The sequence below is a fragment of the Kwoniella newhampshirensis genome, chromosome 2 (assembly GCF_039105145.1).
Source record: "Kwoniella newhampshirensis strain CBS 13917 chromosome 2, whole genome shotgun sequence".
NCBI lineage: Eukaryota > Fungi > Basidiomycota > Tremellomycetes > Tremellales > Cryptococcaceae > Kwoniella > Kwoniella newhampshirensis.
In genome coordinates, this window is record NC_089956.1 from 756,884 (window position 1) to 770,789 (window position 13,906).

General features: G+C 51.5%; 6 protein-coding genes across 6 annotated transcripts; 2 read left to right on the forward strand and 4 right to left on the reverse strand.

Annotated features, from left to right (window-relative positions):
• Positions 1-36: 36 nt before the first annotated feature.
• On the forward strand, positions 37-2,178 carry IAR55_000988 (kynurenine 3-monooxygenase; the record flags this gene model as incomplete). Its single annotated transcript, XM_066944118.1, has 9 exons — positions 37-154; positions 253-354; positions 448-548; positions 631-962; positions 1,028-1,178; positions 1,247-1,426; positions 1,479-1,543; positions 1,602-1,799; positions 1,854-2,178. 9 exons carry the CDS (start codon positions 37-39, stop codon positions 2,176-2,178), a joined length of 1,572 nt encoding a protein of 523 aa, XP_066805319.1.
• A 112-nt stretch (positions 2,179-2,290) lies between these two features.
• On the reverse strand, positions 2,291-4,394 carry IAR55_000989 (dihydroorotate dehydrogenase (fumarate); the record flags this gene model as incomplete). Its single annotated transcript, XM_066944119.1, has 4 exons — positions 2,291-3,114; positions 3,186-3,768; positions 3,843-3,974; positions 4,041-4,394. The coding sequence occupies 4 exons, from the start codon at positions 4,392-4,394 to the stop codon at positions 2,291-2,293; spliced, it is 1,893 nt and encodes a 630-aa protein (XP_066805320.1).
• A 285-nt stretch (positions 4,395-4,679) lies between these two features.
• On the forward strand, positions 4,680-5,672 carry IAR55_000990 (uncharacterized protein; the record flags this gene model as incomplete). The annotated part of the gene is made up of 3 exons (XM_066944120.1): positions 4,680-4,752; positions 4,836-5,524; positions 5,601-5,672. 3 exons carry the CDS (start codon positions 4,680-4,682, stop codon positions 5,670-5,672), a joined length of 834 nt encoding a protein of 277 aa, XP_066805321.1.
• A 103-nt stretch (positions 5,673-5,775) lies between these two features.
• Positions 5,776-8,230, reverse strand: IAR55_000991 (uncharacterized protein; the record flags this gene model as incomplete). Its single annotated transcript, XM_066944121.1, has 13 exons — positions 5,776-5,879; positions 5,944-6,043; positions 6,094-6,256; positions 6,309-6,316; positions 6,369-6,508; positions 6,562-6,617; positions 6,682-7,041; positions 7,095-7,334; positions 7,396-7,653; positions 7,716-7,741; positions 7,790-7,888; positions 7,950-8,033; positions 8,177-8,230. The coding sequence occupies 13 exons, from the start codon at positions 8,228-8,230 to the stop codon at positions 5,776-5,778; spliced, it is 1,692 nt and encodes a 563-aa protein (XP_066805322.1).
• A 1,497-nt stretch (positions 8,231-9,727) lies between these two features.
• On the reverse strand, positions 9,728-11,039 carry IAR55_000992 (uncharacterized protein; the record flags this gene model as incomplete). The annotated part of the gene is made up of 7 exons (XM_066944122.1): positions 9,728-9,850; positions 9,910-9,979; positions 10,056-10,275; positions 10,328-10,406; positions 10,460-10,594; positions 10,657-10,675; positions 10,870-11,039. The coding sequence occupies 7 exons, from the start codon at positions 11,037-11,039 to the stop codon at positions 9,728-9,730; spliced, it is 816 nt and encodes a 271-aa protein (XP_066805323.1).
• Positions 11,040-11,584: 545 nt separating this feature from the next.
• On the reverse strand, positions 11,585-13,334 carry IAR55_000993 (4-aminobutyrate transaminase; the record flags this gene model as incomplete). Its single annotated transcript, XM_066944123.1, has 4 exons — positions 11,585-12,275; positions 12,339-12,511; positions 12,574-12,892; positions 12,988-13,334. 4 exons carry the CDS (start codon positions 13,332-13,334, stop codon positions 11,585-11,587), a joined length of 1,530 nt encoding a protein of 509 aa, XP_066805324.1.
• Between the last annotated feature and the right edge of the window lie 572 nt (positions 13,335-13,906).

Consider the following 13,906-nt stretch of genomic DNA (forward strand, 5'->3'; position numbering starts at 1 on the left):
TACAAGTTTACCACAGTACCTACCTGGTCTTCGACCATGACCCAATCAAGACCCCGCAAAGCACTCATCATCGGCGCAGGACCCGTCGGCGCTCTCACGGCACTCAGTCTCCATCGACGCGGATGGGAAGTGGAGGTATGGGAATCGCGAGACGGTAAGCTGGCTTCCCCTTGCGTATCCTGGATTCTGCTGGCGAGCAGCAAGATTCCGACACAGAGATGATTGTTCGGACCAGAAGCTGACTGACCACAGATCCGAGAGGGAAAGATGCCGCACCATCTAACTTGAGGTCTATCAATCTGGCTATCTCATCTCGTGGTTTGGAAGCTCTCAGAAGTGTCGATCCGTCGTTAGGCGAGTCAGACCTTTCTTCTGTCAGAGTGCTTGCGTAGCACTACTGTGTCGTAGCAATATGACCGAAGCTGAACTCCGGATTCTGGGTCATAGCCGAACAATTTCAGGCCGAGGCGATCCCGATGAAAGGACGGATGATTCATCATGTCGATGGGAAACAAGAATCGCAGCTGTACGATCCGATTCACGGTCAGGTGAGCGAGCTCAACATTTCATCCAATCCCCAGATCGCTAGCTGCTGCATATACGACTGATCGTTCATCTCATGGTATGTAGTGCATCAACTCGATCAGCCGACCTATCCTCAATCAACGTCTTGTCGAATCCCTGCCGACCGATATCAAACTTCGTTTCAACGCGAAGCTGTCCAACGTCGACTTCGCGAAGCGAACAGCCTACGGCTCGAGTCCCGCCGACAAGAAGCACAAGAAGAAGGCCGTACCCGGGGAAGAGCATGATGATGGTGCGATCGGGGCCGGAGGCAAGGAGGGGAAAGCGGAGGATAAGGGGGGAGATAAAGAGGATAAAGAGGGGACTGCTTTCGATCTGGTCATTGGCTGTGATGGGAGTTGGTCAAAAGTCAGGACATCGATGATGCGTATGGACAGGTGAGTCCTCCTCCTGTCCTCATGTCACAATCTCGTGGAGATTGAAAAGGCTTTATGGATCGCAGACTTGATTTTTCACAACAATTCATCCCACACGCATATATCGAGCTACATATGCCTGCAGATCCAACGAAGCCAGGCGGATACGCCATCGACAAGAACCATCTGCACATCTGGCCAAGACACGCTTTCATGCTCATCGGTCTTCCGAACAAGGTGTGTTGTCAACCCCCCGAGATAGTATCCTAAACTGGCTATGCTGACTATCGTACTTCGCATCCTAGGACGGATCATTTACCCTCACTCTTTTCTGCCCCTTTTCGTCACTGGCAACTCTCGATACCCGAGAGGCCGCTGCGAGTTTCTTCAAGGAAAACTTCCCTTCGGCAGTTGAGATTGTCGGAGAGAAGAGACTGCTAGATGACTTTGAGAAGAACCCAAGGGGAAACTTGGTCACGATCAACGTCAGCTCAACAGCGCACAATGTCGTATACTCTAAGCTGACCCCTTGAGCAGGTCTCACCTTCGGTCTGGTCTTCCCATGCTGTGTTGCTTGGAGACGCATCACACAGTATGGTTCCGTATGTCCTTCGCGTTCCTTCCATTTCCGCTCAGCTTTTTTGACAACGATTCCATTAGGTTTTACGGCCAAGGGCTCAACTGCGGCCTCGAGGATGTCAGAGTGCTCAACTCCGTCCTCGAGAAGCACAGGATAACTTCTACGACTAGTCTCCCTCTCGGCGAGACCGATCCAGCATTAGAGCTCGCTCTGAAATCTTACTCGCTCGAAAGACATGAAGATCTCAAGGCTATCTGTGAATTGGCCTTGCAGAACTAGTACGTCTCCGTTTCTTTTCCCGCGCAGTAACAATCTGATCACGATTCCCCCAGTACCGAGATGCGTTCTCATGTCTTATCACCATTACACCATCTTCGTCGTCATCTCGATACTGTCCTTACGAAACTGTTCCGCACATCCTCCACCGCCACTCTCTCGCTCACCGACGCCTTTCCCACCAAACGTGTTCGTGGTTGGACGAGTCTGTATGAGATGGTGACGTTCCGACCTGATGTGGGGTACAGTGAAGCCCTAAGGAAGGAGAAGGCGCAAAGGGATATCATGGCTTGGGCAGGCTGGGTTGGAGGTGCTGCATTGGCTGGTGGTGTGGGAGCGGTCGGATTGACATTGGCCAGGAAATGGGCCGAGAGGAGATGACGAAGTGGTCATGTAACAGTACTCGTATGCAAGACGCACACGCACACGCATCCATGGAATGTGTTTCGGTGTGATATCTTGAATGCATACAATGTTCTTCCCGCTTCTCAAATTAGACCAACCTACGTTGTCCGCTATGAACAGATCGAGTCCACTCGTTCTCACTTTCTCCAGCTGTCTCGGCAGCGACATCTAGCACCACGACGGGTCCCAAGTCTACCGGGACGGGTTCTGACATCAACGCCTCGCCGACAGAAGGTGCGCCGATGCCAGGGCCATCATCCTCAGTTGGAGCATGTTCGATAGACCTTGTTTTGGGTGACTGAGCAGAAACAGGAGCTGCTTCCCCCAAACCAGTTGTCGGAGTTAGCGTGTCCGTCCCAGATGGAGGAGCTTCCACTGCTCCCATCGCATTATCCCTCGATGCGGTCTCAGCTTCTGTTCCTTTACCTTCCTCCTCCTCTGATGCTGTTTTCTTGACTATACCCAAAGCCGCCTCTGCTTCTTGGACGAGCTTTGCAACGCCTTCCTTCTCCGTCAACTGTCGTAATAATTCGCCCAATCCTTCCGCTTCCTTCTTGACAGCTTGGCTCTCCTGATACAATCTCTTCTCATCCCAACCCATGGTCAGTCCAGTCGATTTCCAATCTTTCCCAATCTCTTCTCTCCAGCTGGATCCAGTCCCAACGAGCGACTGGGTGATTTCATCTTTGATCAGTCGGGGTGTACCTACACCTCTGTAGCCGAAGGTGGTGTAGACTTGCACGATGGAAGCACCGGCTTGAACCATGGACAGAGCGTCGGAACCGGTAGAGATGCCACCACAGCCTATCAAGGGGATCGAAGGGGGAAGAAGGGGTCGAAGCGTTTTCAATGCTTGGAGAGCATAGGGGAAGAGGGGTTTGCCAGAGAGACCTCCGATCTCATCTTGACGAGCTACAAATCCGTTTGTCAGAGGGCTCTACCACTGGTACAGTAAGAAGGAACTCAAAGGGGGTCTATCTCACCTGATGTTAATCCGAGCTCTTTCCGTCTCACAGTGGTGTTGCTGACAATGACACCTTCCACACCACTACTCCTGACTGCGCTAGCCACATCTGCTAACTCATCCTCACTCAGATCCGAAGCGACCTTGACCGCGATTTTCGGTAATCCTGTCCCTGCCGCAATCCTATCTCGCTCTTCCACCACCTCGGTCAACAATTTCTCCAACACCTGTCTTCCTTGCAACGCTCTCAGTCCCGGTGTATTGGGACTTGAAACGTTGATCACGACGACATCGGCATAAGGTCCGAGAGTTCGTACACCCCGGACATAATCCTCGTTGGAGTCAGCAGCTGAGCTCTTGTTCTTTCCTAGGTTGACCGCCAACAGTTGACCGGGTCGAAGAGAACGGGGCAGACCAGAGGGAGGGAGAGGGTTGGGAGGAAGAGGGGATGGGAAGAGGGAGGGATGAGCTTGAGAGAAAGCGACGAGTCGAGCTCGTAATCGACCAAGAGCATGACCGTGTCCTAGCGAGTTGAACCCATATCGATTGATCGCAGCATCGTCTTCTTCCAGTCGGAAGAAACGAGGTTTAGAGTTCCCAGGCTAGCAGAGCATAAATCATTAGGACATGGTCGAAGTAGCCCTTTCCGCCTAGCAAGGCTTGGAAGCAAGCTCACTTGGGGTTCTGGTGTGACACTTCCGACTTCTACGTATCCAAACCCAAGGTCGAAAAGTCCGTCAATGGCATCTGCATCTTTGTCGAACCCAGCAGCAATACCAACCGGGTTCTTCAGTCTGAAACCGAAGAGCTACGCCCGAGGTCAGGAAGTCTCATCCACCATATGCTTGTGTCTACAGTGTAGAGGAACACCCACCTCAGCTTGCAGCTCAGCCCCGTCTACACCCATATCTCTTGGTCTAGCCCACTTGTCCCAACCCAAAACCCTTACTGCCAGCTTGTGTCCTTCTTCCGGGTCCACAGCGTATCGCACCAATGGCATGACGACATGTTCGTGTAGCAATGATCTCGAGTCGTAGTAATACGCCAGGAGAAGTACACCTGATCCAAGGAGCAGGGTAGTGGAGAGGTATCGACGAGGGGGAGAGCTTGGACCGGTGGAGGTATGTCGTCTCCCGCTCGACGATATCACGCGTGGAGCTCGAAGGAGCGTTGAGGTCGAAGACGAGAGGAAAGGTCGACGGAGGGCGGTCATGGGGAGACGGGACATGACGGTTGCGTCCCTTTTGGCTGATCCAAAGTGAAAGCGATGCCAGAGTCAGGAGGAACAACGAGGATAGGAAAGGACGTGGATATCTGAGAGACGGAGGAAGCGGTTCAGGAGGATGTCTGTCAAGTACACGTCACTCTACCACGTGCTTATCAGGGGAGGTGGAATTATGATGTCTCCTTCGATATTATAATTCTGTTCAAAGTCAAGCTTATCCGAAAAATGCCTGTCACCTCCTCGACAAGGTGATTCATAGCGAGCATAGCGATAGCAAGTGATCTCGTCATGACAACCCTGCACGAGACGATCGTTCCGACACCCCCAGTCCGACGTATAACCGTTCTGATCTCTGGCTCTGGTGAGTTACGCGTAAGGACGCAGTTATCTTTTGTTTTTTTTTCTGCAATTGACATTTTCCCCTCCTTCCTATCTTTCCTATAGGAACCAACCTCCAAGCACTTCTCGATGCCGCAGAAACACCCCGACTTCCCAACGCAGCAATAACTTACGTCCTTTCCTCCCGTTCCAACGCTTTCGGTCTCACGCGAGCCAAAACCCACAACCCGCCCATCCCCACATCTGTCTGTGCGCTCAAGACGTTCCTCAGTCGTAATCCCGGTTCGACTCGAGAACATTACGATGCCGAGGTCGCTCGACAGGTCTTGGATTCGAGGCCTGACATCGTGGTTCTGGCAGGATGGATGCATATCCTCTCTGATCGTTTTCTCGAGGTTCTGAACGGGGAAAGACAGCCCCCTCCAGCTCCTGCTCTCCCACCTCCGCACCCCAACAGTTTGCCAACTCAAACGGAACCCATCCCATCGGCCAGCTCCCCTATTGACGGACATCCTGCATCGTCATTACAGAGCAAAAGTCTGCCCGCTCCGCCCCATACTCAACATTTCCCTATTCCAATCATCAACCTTCATCCGGCCCTACCAGGCGCATTTGACGGCGCTAATGCTATAGGCAGAGCTTTAGAGGCTTTCCAGAAAGGAGAAGTGAAGAACACAGGCGTAATGGTGCATCGGGTCGTTGCTGAAGTGGATAGAGGGGAACCGTTGCTTGTCAGAGAGGTCGAAATCAAAGCAGAAGATACGTTGGAAGGCCTCGAGGCTAGAATACATCAGGTGAGTGAGCGTTGCAGCATATCACACACACTTGCAAGGACCATTCTGCGGTAGGCTGACTATCTTTCATTCTAAGGTCGAGCACGAAATCATTGTGGATGGTGCCAGGGTCGTCCTAGAGGAGCTTAACAAAGACAGCAGTTCCTGAACCATGGCAAAATGCATAGACTCGCAGCATTGATAGAAGTATGATCATGTTTGGTATATTGGTGATATGTACAGTCCAGTCCTGTTAACCGAAAAGATGGAGTTCATTGTCTCGCTGTGCGACCGCGCAATCCGGCCAACAAGATATCCCGAGGCTCCTCGCCTCTCCGTTTTGACTTGAGGTAATCGGCAAGAAGGAAGGCAACGTCTGAGAGAAACTCCATCAACTCGTCTGCGAACATAGCGTTACGATAGGGTAGCACCAAACTCACCTAGTGACTGCTCGTAATTCAATCGTGGGTCACAATGCGTTCGGTAATTGAACGAAAGATCTTTGTCTTCCAACTCCATCGATCCTCCGATGCATTCAGTCTATTTCAGCAACGTCAGCAGAGGTACCCATACGTCTTCGCTATACTGACCACTGAGAAGCCCTCGTCGTTCACTTCCCCAGTCAGCTCAAGATGAACACCGCCCAAGATGGTGCCTTTCTGTTTGTGAATCTCCATAGACTTGGTAATCTCTGTGACAACATCAATGAAGTGACGGGTTTTGAGATTAGGATCACTCTTGGAAGATTTGGTGCTGCGGATCAGTCAGTAATCTTTCCGAGTCCTTTCCAGATGAGAAGACCTACTTTCCGTGCTGTAATCGAATGTTAGCTGAAGCTGAATGAAAATCGGCATGGAGCACCTACCATGGCATCACATTGCCAAACGACAGGATGATCGGTCTTTTTCACGGCATCGATATGTGCAGGCAAGAATCTCTCCACCTTGTCGGCACCGTATCGGCCAATCAATGTGACCTTGCCGGGAATGCGGTCGGGGTTGACAACTGAAAGAGCGAGTAAGACGATTTTCCTGCTTCAATTCTTCAAGCAGACTCACTGTCTAAGATCCTTGCAATCTCTTCTGGCTCCATTGATGGTCCAACCTTGATACCGCTGCAACAGAGTCAGCAATCATGCTCATCCTTGAGATCTCATGACAGCATTCCATCCCACTCACATTGGGTTCTGGATGCCTCGGAAGTATTCAACATGAGCTCCGTCCAACTGTCTTGTCCTATCTCCGATCCAAATGAAGTGCGCAGAGGTGTTGTAGTACTTCGGTGTGGCCTCTTTCTCGAGGTCGTTGATGGACATTGATAGGCCATGGAAGCTATCGCTGAGCTTTGGGGACTTGGGTGGACGGACTGGAGAGTGAGGGTAGGTGGTATTTGTCTCTGCAACGCCTCGGACATGTGAATTCGATCTCGATAAAGCAGGGGTAGACAATCTGGAAGGAGACGGGGAGAAGGACGCAGGTCGGTCTGTTGTGAAAGCGCGAGTGAACGCTTCTTCGTATTCAAGCAAAAGCGCTTCGTGACTGTTGGCTAGCATCAGCTAATGATCCCCCGCATCAGGGTGCATCTAATTCACCTTGTGAACAAGTCAACGGTCTCTGTGCCACCTCTCTCACCACCTCTCACGCCTCCAGTAGCGACTTTCATGAAGTCCAAACTGTCCTGCAAGCTCTCAATGACCGCTGCGAAAGCCTTTTGTATGTCGGGTGATCGAACATGCGAGAATGACCAGTCGAGGGGCTTGTCCAGATTGGCGAAGCCCGACAAGAGGAGGGTTCGGATGTAATTGAGGGTCGCGGTGGAATGGAAGTATGCACTGCACATGCGAGATCAGCTACGTTTCGGTGGACATCACCAGCTTATCGTAGTGGACATACCCTAACAATCTCTCGGGATCAGGAGCTCTATCGTCCGCCTCGTAGCCATTGACATTGTCGCCTCTGAAACTCAACACCTCTTTCTTCTCCGTCTTCGTCTTTTGGATTCCGTCAGCACCGACAGGTCCGTCAGGTACTTGCTGATCGATCATTTCGGTAGGTTTGCTTCGAGGTTTAGCGTACTGCCCAGCGATCCGAGCGATTCGAACAACGGGAAGCCGAGAACCGTGGAGAATGATAAGAGACATCAGGAGAATCCTGGGTGATTGAAGCAGTGTCAGCTTTTATCTAAACACATTTGGACGTTCTTATAAGCTCACAAAGAGAGTTTGTGCTCGATGGGATCCTGAGCAACCATCAGCGATATGCGACGACATAGACGAGAATGACTTACTTGGGAACAATCATCAAAGAGCTCTGCACAATCTCCTCCTTGAAGTAAGAAAGCTTTCCCAGCAGCCACATCTGCAAGCTGAACTCTGAGTCGATCGATCTGCAAGTGGACCGCAATTCAGCGTCGGACTGATTGCGGGGTCAAGCAACATGGAACTGACCTCGACTGGGGAAACAAGAGGTGGCAATCGTCGGAGCTTAGTCAGGACCTTCTCGAGGTGAGCTTTGTCTTCATAAATGACGTCCTGAGATACAAAGAGGGATCAGCTCAGTTGTATCCACCGGACTAGGGCTGCCGACTGTCGACGCTCTCTGCACTGGTCGACTCGATGAACTCATGAAAACATCATCGTTCAACGATCAAAGTCAGATGGAGGGACATGCTCACCTGGGCGATAGGTTTCTCTCTCCATGAAGAAGGGCTCCAAGCTTGAGTCGGCATCCTGGCGTGTCCCACAGAGAGGTGATGTGACTATGACGACGAAGAAGACAAATAACGAGCCGGAAGGAGGATGGTGTATTGTTGGTCTATATGTTACTGTCCTTCTAGATCGTTGATCAGCCACCAGAGGGTTCTGATGTCCTTGTAGAGTCGAGGGGGAGGATGTCAGAAGCAGAGTATATATAATCTATGTGGGGAGCGATCAATCAACGGTCAAACTCCCTTCGTCATCACCATCATAATATTCACCCTTCCGTTTCCAACAACGAACCGATTCACCTCCACTCGACTCGTCTGATTCAGAAATTTCAGTGATTGTTTACGTAATATGAAATGTTCACACTGGTTAAGTCCTCAGAAGGTTAAAAAAAATGCCGCAAATTTCCGTACTTTACACAGTTTGGTGTTTTGGTACATGCACGTCTTTCAAAAGTTGGATTGTTTCAACCTTTCTCTCTTTCTCTTCTTCTTCTTCTTCAACCCCGCAGGTGAGTGCTGTTCCACCATATGCGTCTTACCGCACTCATGGTATTGGCAATGACAGCGTACACTAATCTTGCCATTTTATGTGCTTCGTTACAGCTCCAAGGTCACAATGCTCGTCCCGAACTGAGGGGTGCGTGCGATTGTGTGAGTGGAACTCTGGTTCTGTTCTGTAATCCCCTTCCACTGCTCACACCATTTCTATCTACCATACTCCGTGGCGCCGAGCTGTCACTCTTGCTACCCACAAAATCCTAATGATTATCGCTGACCTCCTTTTCACAATACACAGCTCGTACCCCCTCACACTCGCGAGCGGGCCAAGGTCCTGGAATTCTAATCCCCCTTTCTTTCTTGTCCGTAACAGGACCAAAGAAAGTCTGACCGATCCTAGCAGATCCTCGCGTTAATCATTCCGACCGAGTCGTACCCGACCAGAAATGCGTCCATCCTTCTTTCATCCTTTTTCCTGTCCTCACAGATGGAAAAGAAAACCCGGAGAAACGTGATGCCGCGTGGAGGGAATATGGTTGGATGGACTTGGTATGGGTACCGGGGGTAGCCTTGTGTAAACTGGTTCTTATTCCTTCAAAGAAAGGAAAGATGTCCCACACTCCCTCTTCTTTTCCTCAGGGGGAGAGAGGTGCATTGGGAAAGCGTTGAATCGTCTTCATATGACGACCATTCGACCCGCACACCTAAAAAGGCTTTAGTGCAATTTGGTGACGTCCTCAATCACAAACTCGTTCGCTTCACTTAGAGAGAACGGGGAGGACAACTCGATCAGGACTACTCTGGGGCTGCGGAGTTCACCATGGCTCGCAGGAGCCTAGATTTTTTCTTCTCGCACTCCACGATATGTATTCCATAAATCATTCATTACTTCCTTCTTCTGGCCGCGAGATGCAGTCCAAGCTCACTTGCGGTATATCGACTTCTTCATTAGGTATCATATCTGCAAACGTTCTCTCTCCCCTTGTTAACATCTATATATATAACAGCACGGCTCATCGCTTAGATAGCAGCAGGGTTGGCCGGAACAGTGGTAGCCGAAGCGGTTGTCTCGGCGGACTTGAGGTCAGCAGCAGCTCCGGGCTCGTCGGCTGCGGGAATAGCGGTAGTCTTCTTCTTCTCCTCCTGCAACAAGTCTGTATCAGCTGGTGCACTGCAGAGGAACGTAAGACAATCACACTCACAGCAATCCTCTTGGCCTCCTCGTGAACATCGAGGACCTGCTTTTGGGTGGTGGTGTAGAAAGCAACAACCCTTGAGCCATACCTGGGTCAGCACCAGATCCACCATATCTCAGCTCACCCAGGTTGCGACGAGGGAAGGAACTCACTTTTGGCCGATAGGTGTACCGAAGACCTTGCTGTAATAGTCGTGGAACTTGGCAGAGATACCTCTGCTCTGGTCGACTTCTCGGGTCTTGGCAACGGCTACGGCGGCTGACTCGGTCAATTTGCCGGAGACGGTCTGATTCTCGCCGACAACCTTGTTACCGACGGTTGAGTCGAGGGAGTTGAAGAAGTTGATGAACCGAGAAGAGATACCTTGCTTGTCTGTAGGACTTGTCAGTCGATGTTCGTTCTCTCTCACCACGAATCTACTTACGGTCGAGGTCGATGGCTTTTTGGACAATGTGATCACCCAAAGCGTATCCGTGGGCGAGGTATTCGGCAACGATAGCAGCCTAAAGTCAATGTCAGCTCCGATTCTCAGGATGAAGTGGTCGCTCTAGCTCACCTTTGGCTTGTCCTCCTGGCTTATGGCATCGGTAGCTCCAATTGGTGTAGAGCCAGTAGCTCCAGTGGGCAGAACGGAGGGAGTCTTGGTCTCGGCGTCAGAAGCAGAAGTGACCTCGAGGTGGGCACCGTCAAGCTGTGGTAAAATCGTCAGCGAACGCAGTCAAGAGGGTGAGAGAGGGGATTCGAGCGACTCACAGTTCCACCGTTGAGCATTCTGTTTTGACCAAACCAACGGATGTCAGCAATGTGCATCATGTCACTCCGTTTGTCTCGCGAGTCCTGACCGCACTCAGGCCGCTCCAGGGTCTGGCCATTTTGGACCAGATCCCTTGTCTCCACCACCTGAACCACCTCGCCAACGCCATGATCCCCGTCAAGACGAGGACCAACGTCAGAAGCACCACTCACAGACTGGTCCTCATAGCGCTGAGCTTCTCAAAAGTGATATCGGCCGTGCTTCCATCCTTCTTGACACTGACGAGTTTACCGCAGAAGGAGAAGAAATCGTGTAACTTGTCCTCGGTGGTTTCGGGAGCGAGACCAGAGACGTGGATGGTGTAACCTGCGGCTGCGGACATTGTGATGTTTGTTGTGGTAACAGTGGTAGGTGGTAGTGGCGGTGTATCTTGTCGACGCTTTTGATTGTGGGTGGGTTGGGCAATTGATTGATCTGAATGTAGGAAAGAGGAGACGGATCAAAGCAGAGAGATGACAGGTTAATGGGAAAGAGGAGACTGGCTGTGTGAGAGAAGGGGGGAAAGCACCGGGAGAAACGCTCTACACTAAAAATCTACACTCGCGGCTATACGTCATAGCTCCGTCACCACATAACACCAAAGCTCAAAAGTGGCACCTGAGCAGAAAACAGAAGACACCAGAACAATGCTCTGGGTGAGTAGAGGGATCTCCGCCCACAACCAGAGGTGTGATCCTCATGCAGGCATGCTGTCAACGGAATGGACCCGACTCGACATGGGGCCATATGCGATTAAGATTTGTCGTATCGATGCATGTATCTGTATAACCGAGTGTAATATACAAAGAATTGTAGTATGTGACCCTACACTGAAATCCCTTCTCGCTTATGACCAAATGCCCGGCAAATCTCGAATATATACCCCGCTTAACCCTCAAGAGCAACCTTCTCCACGGCCTCGGTGACGATCTTCATGGCCCTGCTCATCTGTTCCTCCGAAACAACTAAAGCGGGGATGAATCTGATGGTGTCGAAACAAGATGTTGTCAGGACCAAGAGGTCCTTGTCGAGACAGTAGTCCTGGACTCGCTTTCCGATATTCTTGGGGATGGTGGTCCCCTCGGGAAGACCCTCGTGAGTGAGATCGTCGGCAGCAGATCGGAATTCGACTGCGGCCATGAGACCGACACCTCGAACATCGGCGATGAGATGCCTGGTCTTGGGGGAAGTGGCAAGTCTGTTCAAGGTAACGTAAAGCTGTTCGGAACGAGCTTCGACGTTGGTCTCGATCTCGCCGGAAGCGTAAACATCCTGAGCGGCAATACCAGCAGCACAAGCGACGGCGTTACCGGCGTATGTACCACCCATAGAACCGACATCGAGAGCGCCCATCAACTCCTTGTTGGAGACAATACCGGAGATGGGGAAACCGTTGGCGACACCCTTGGCGAAGACCATGATGTCGGGTCGGAAAGACGGGGAGATGTGGTCGATGGCAAAGTATTTACCAGTTCGGAAGAATCCAGTCTGGACCTCATCGACAACGAGGACGATGCCGTGCTTGTCACAGACCTCTCGGAGGTGGTGCATAAATGCAGGAGGGCAGGGAACGTAACCACTGAGCGACCAAGAATTGTCAGTCAGAGCACACCCCATTTTGGGTAGGACACAATTTGCTCACCCCTCGCCCTGAACGGGCTCGATGAAGATGGCGGCGACGTCGGACGGATTGGTCTGTTGTCGGAGGACAAGGTCGAGCTGGTGCTTGGCGAGTCGGACAAGCTCCTCCTCAGAAGTCGAAGGGTTGACACCGAGAGAGTGCCAGTAAGGGTAAGCGGAGGCGAAGACACCAGGCTACAGTACACGACTCATTAACTATCATCGGTCGGAATTGGGTGTCGGAAGCCTCCACTCACCATCAAAGGACCGGAACCCTGAGTGTAAATGGGTTTGGACCTAGTCATGGCACCTGAACCCATGGTCCTTCCGTGGTAAGCACCTTGGAAGACGATAATGTTCTGTCGACCGGTGGCCTTTCGAGCGACTTTGATAGCAGCTTCGTTGGCCTCGGAACCAGAGTTCCAGAAGAAGAACTGGTCGAGAGAAGGGTGAGGCATGATGGGAAGTAGACGCTCGATGAGCTGGAGGTAAGGAGCGTGGAAGGCGATGGAGCATTGGAGGTGGACAAGGGTGTTGATCTGGGCAGCGGCAGCTTGGGAGACGGTGGGGTGGCAGCTGAAAGGGAGAGGGTCGTCAAATCAATACACGCCCTTGGGTAGTGAGCCACAGAAGCCAAGTGTATGTGTCTGGGCTCGGATGCGATCACTCACTGTCCAAGATTGGTCACTCCGATACCAGCAGTGAAGTCGAGCAACTTCTTGCCCTCAGCAGTGTAAAGGTCAAGACCTTCACCTTTGACGACCACATGGTCTCTCAATCGGCCAAGACCGTGCGAAACGTGATCACGCCCGAAATCAGCCCACTGAGCGGCAGTCCGAACAGGGGCGGGCATGGCGTCTACTTCGTCGTGATGTTGGGGTTGTTGGGCAAGAGCAGCGGCACCTGATTTAGTCGAGGTCGGTGTAACGTATGTCCTGACGAAGGGGATGGTCGTTCGGGATTGAGATCGAGGGATGGAGAGACGTGATGCGATTCTGGTGAAAGATCGAGTCGACATGATGGTAAAAGTTCTTGGTTTTGAAATGGATCAAGGACTATATATCTTTTCCCACTGGCGTTTCGCTTCAGGCGAGGATTTGAAAGGGATAACGGATGTCGAGGGATGCTGACGATAATGTCTGAGCGAGGAAAGGGATATGTGTACTTGGCTATGACTGCTTTTACCACTTTATCCGTCGGCCGTATTCGCTTGCAACGTCGTCGACTTGAAAAGGGTCAAATATCGAACAATGGATTTGACCTTTTTGTTTTCCCTCTGTTCCTCTCGATGTGTGTATGCAAGGGCGGCGGCGCCTTGTGGATGTTCTCGTATGGTGAAGGATTGGGTATGCGACGAGAGCAGTGACTCGTTTAAACGAAGTTGAGGCTTGGATTCCGTGGATTCCGTGATGCAGTCACAGATTTTTGGAGACCGGGAGATTGCATACCAAGTGTGTGGAGTCAGTAGATAAGCGCCGCTTACGATGATGATGTATGACCGGCTCGTCGATCCGAACTCTACTCTGTACAAACAGAGCTACAAGCTATCTTTGGAAAAGAAAAGTCGAACCTCGCTTAGGATATCACGGC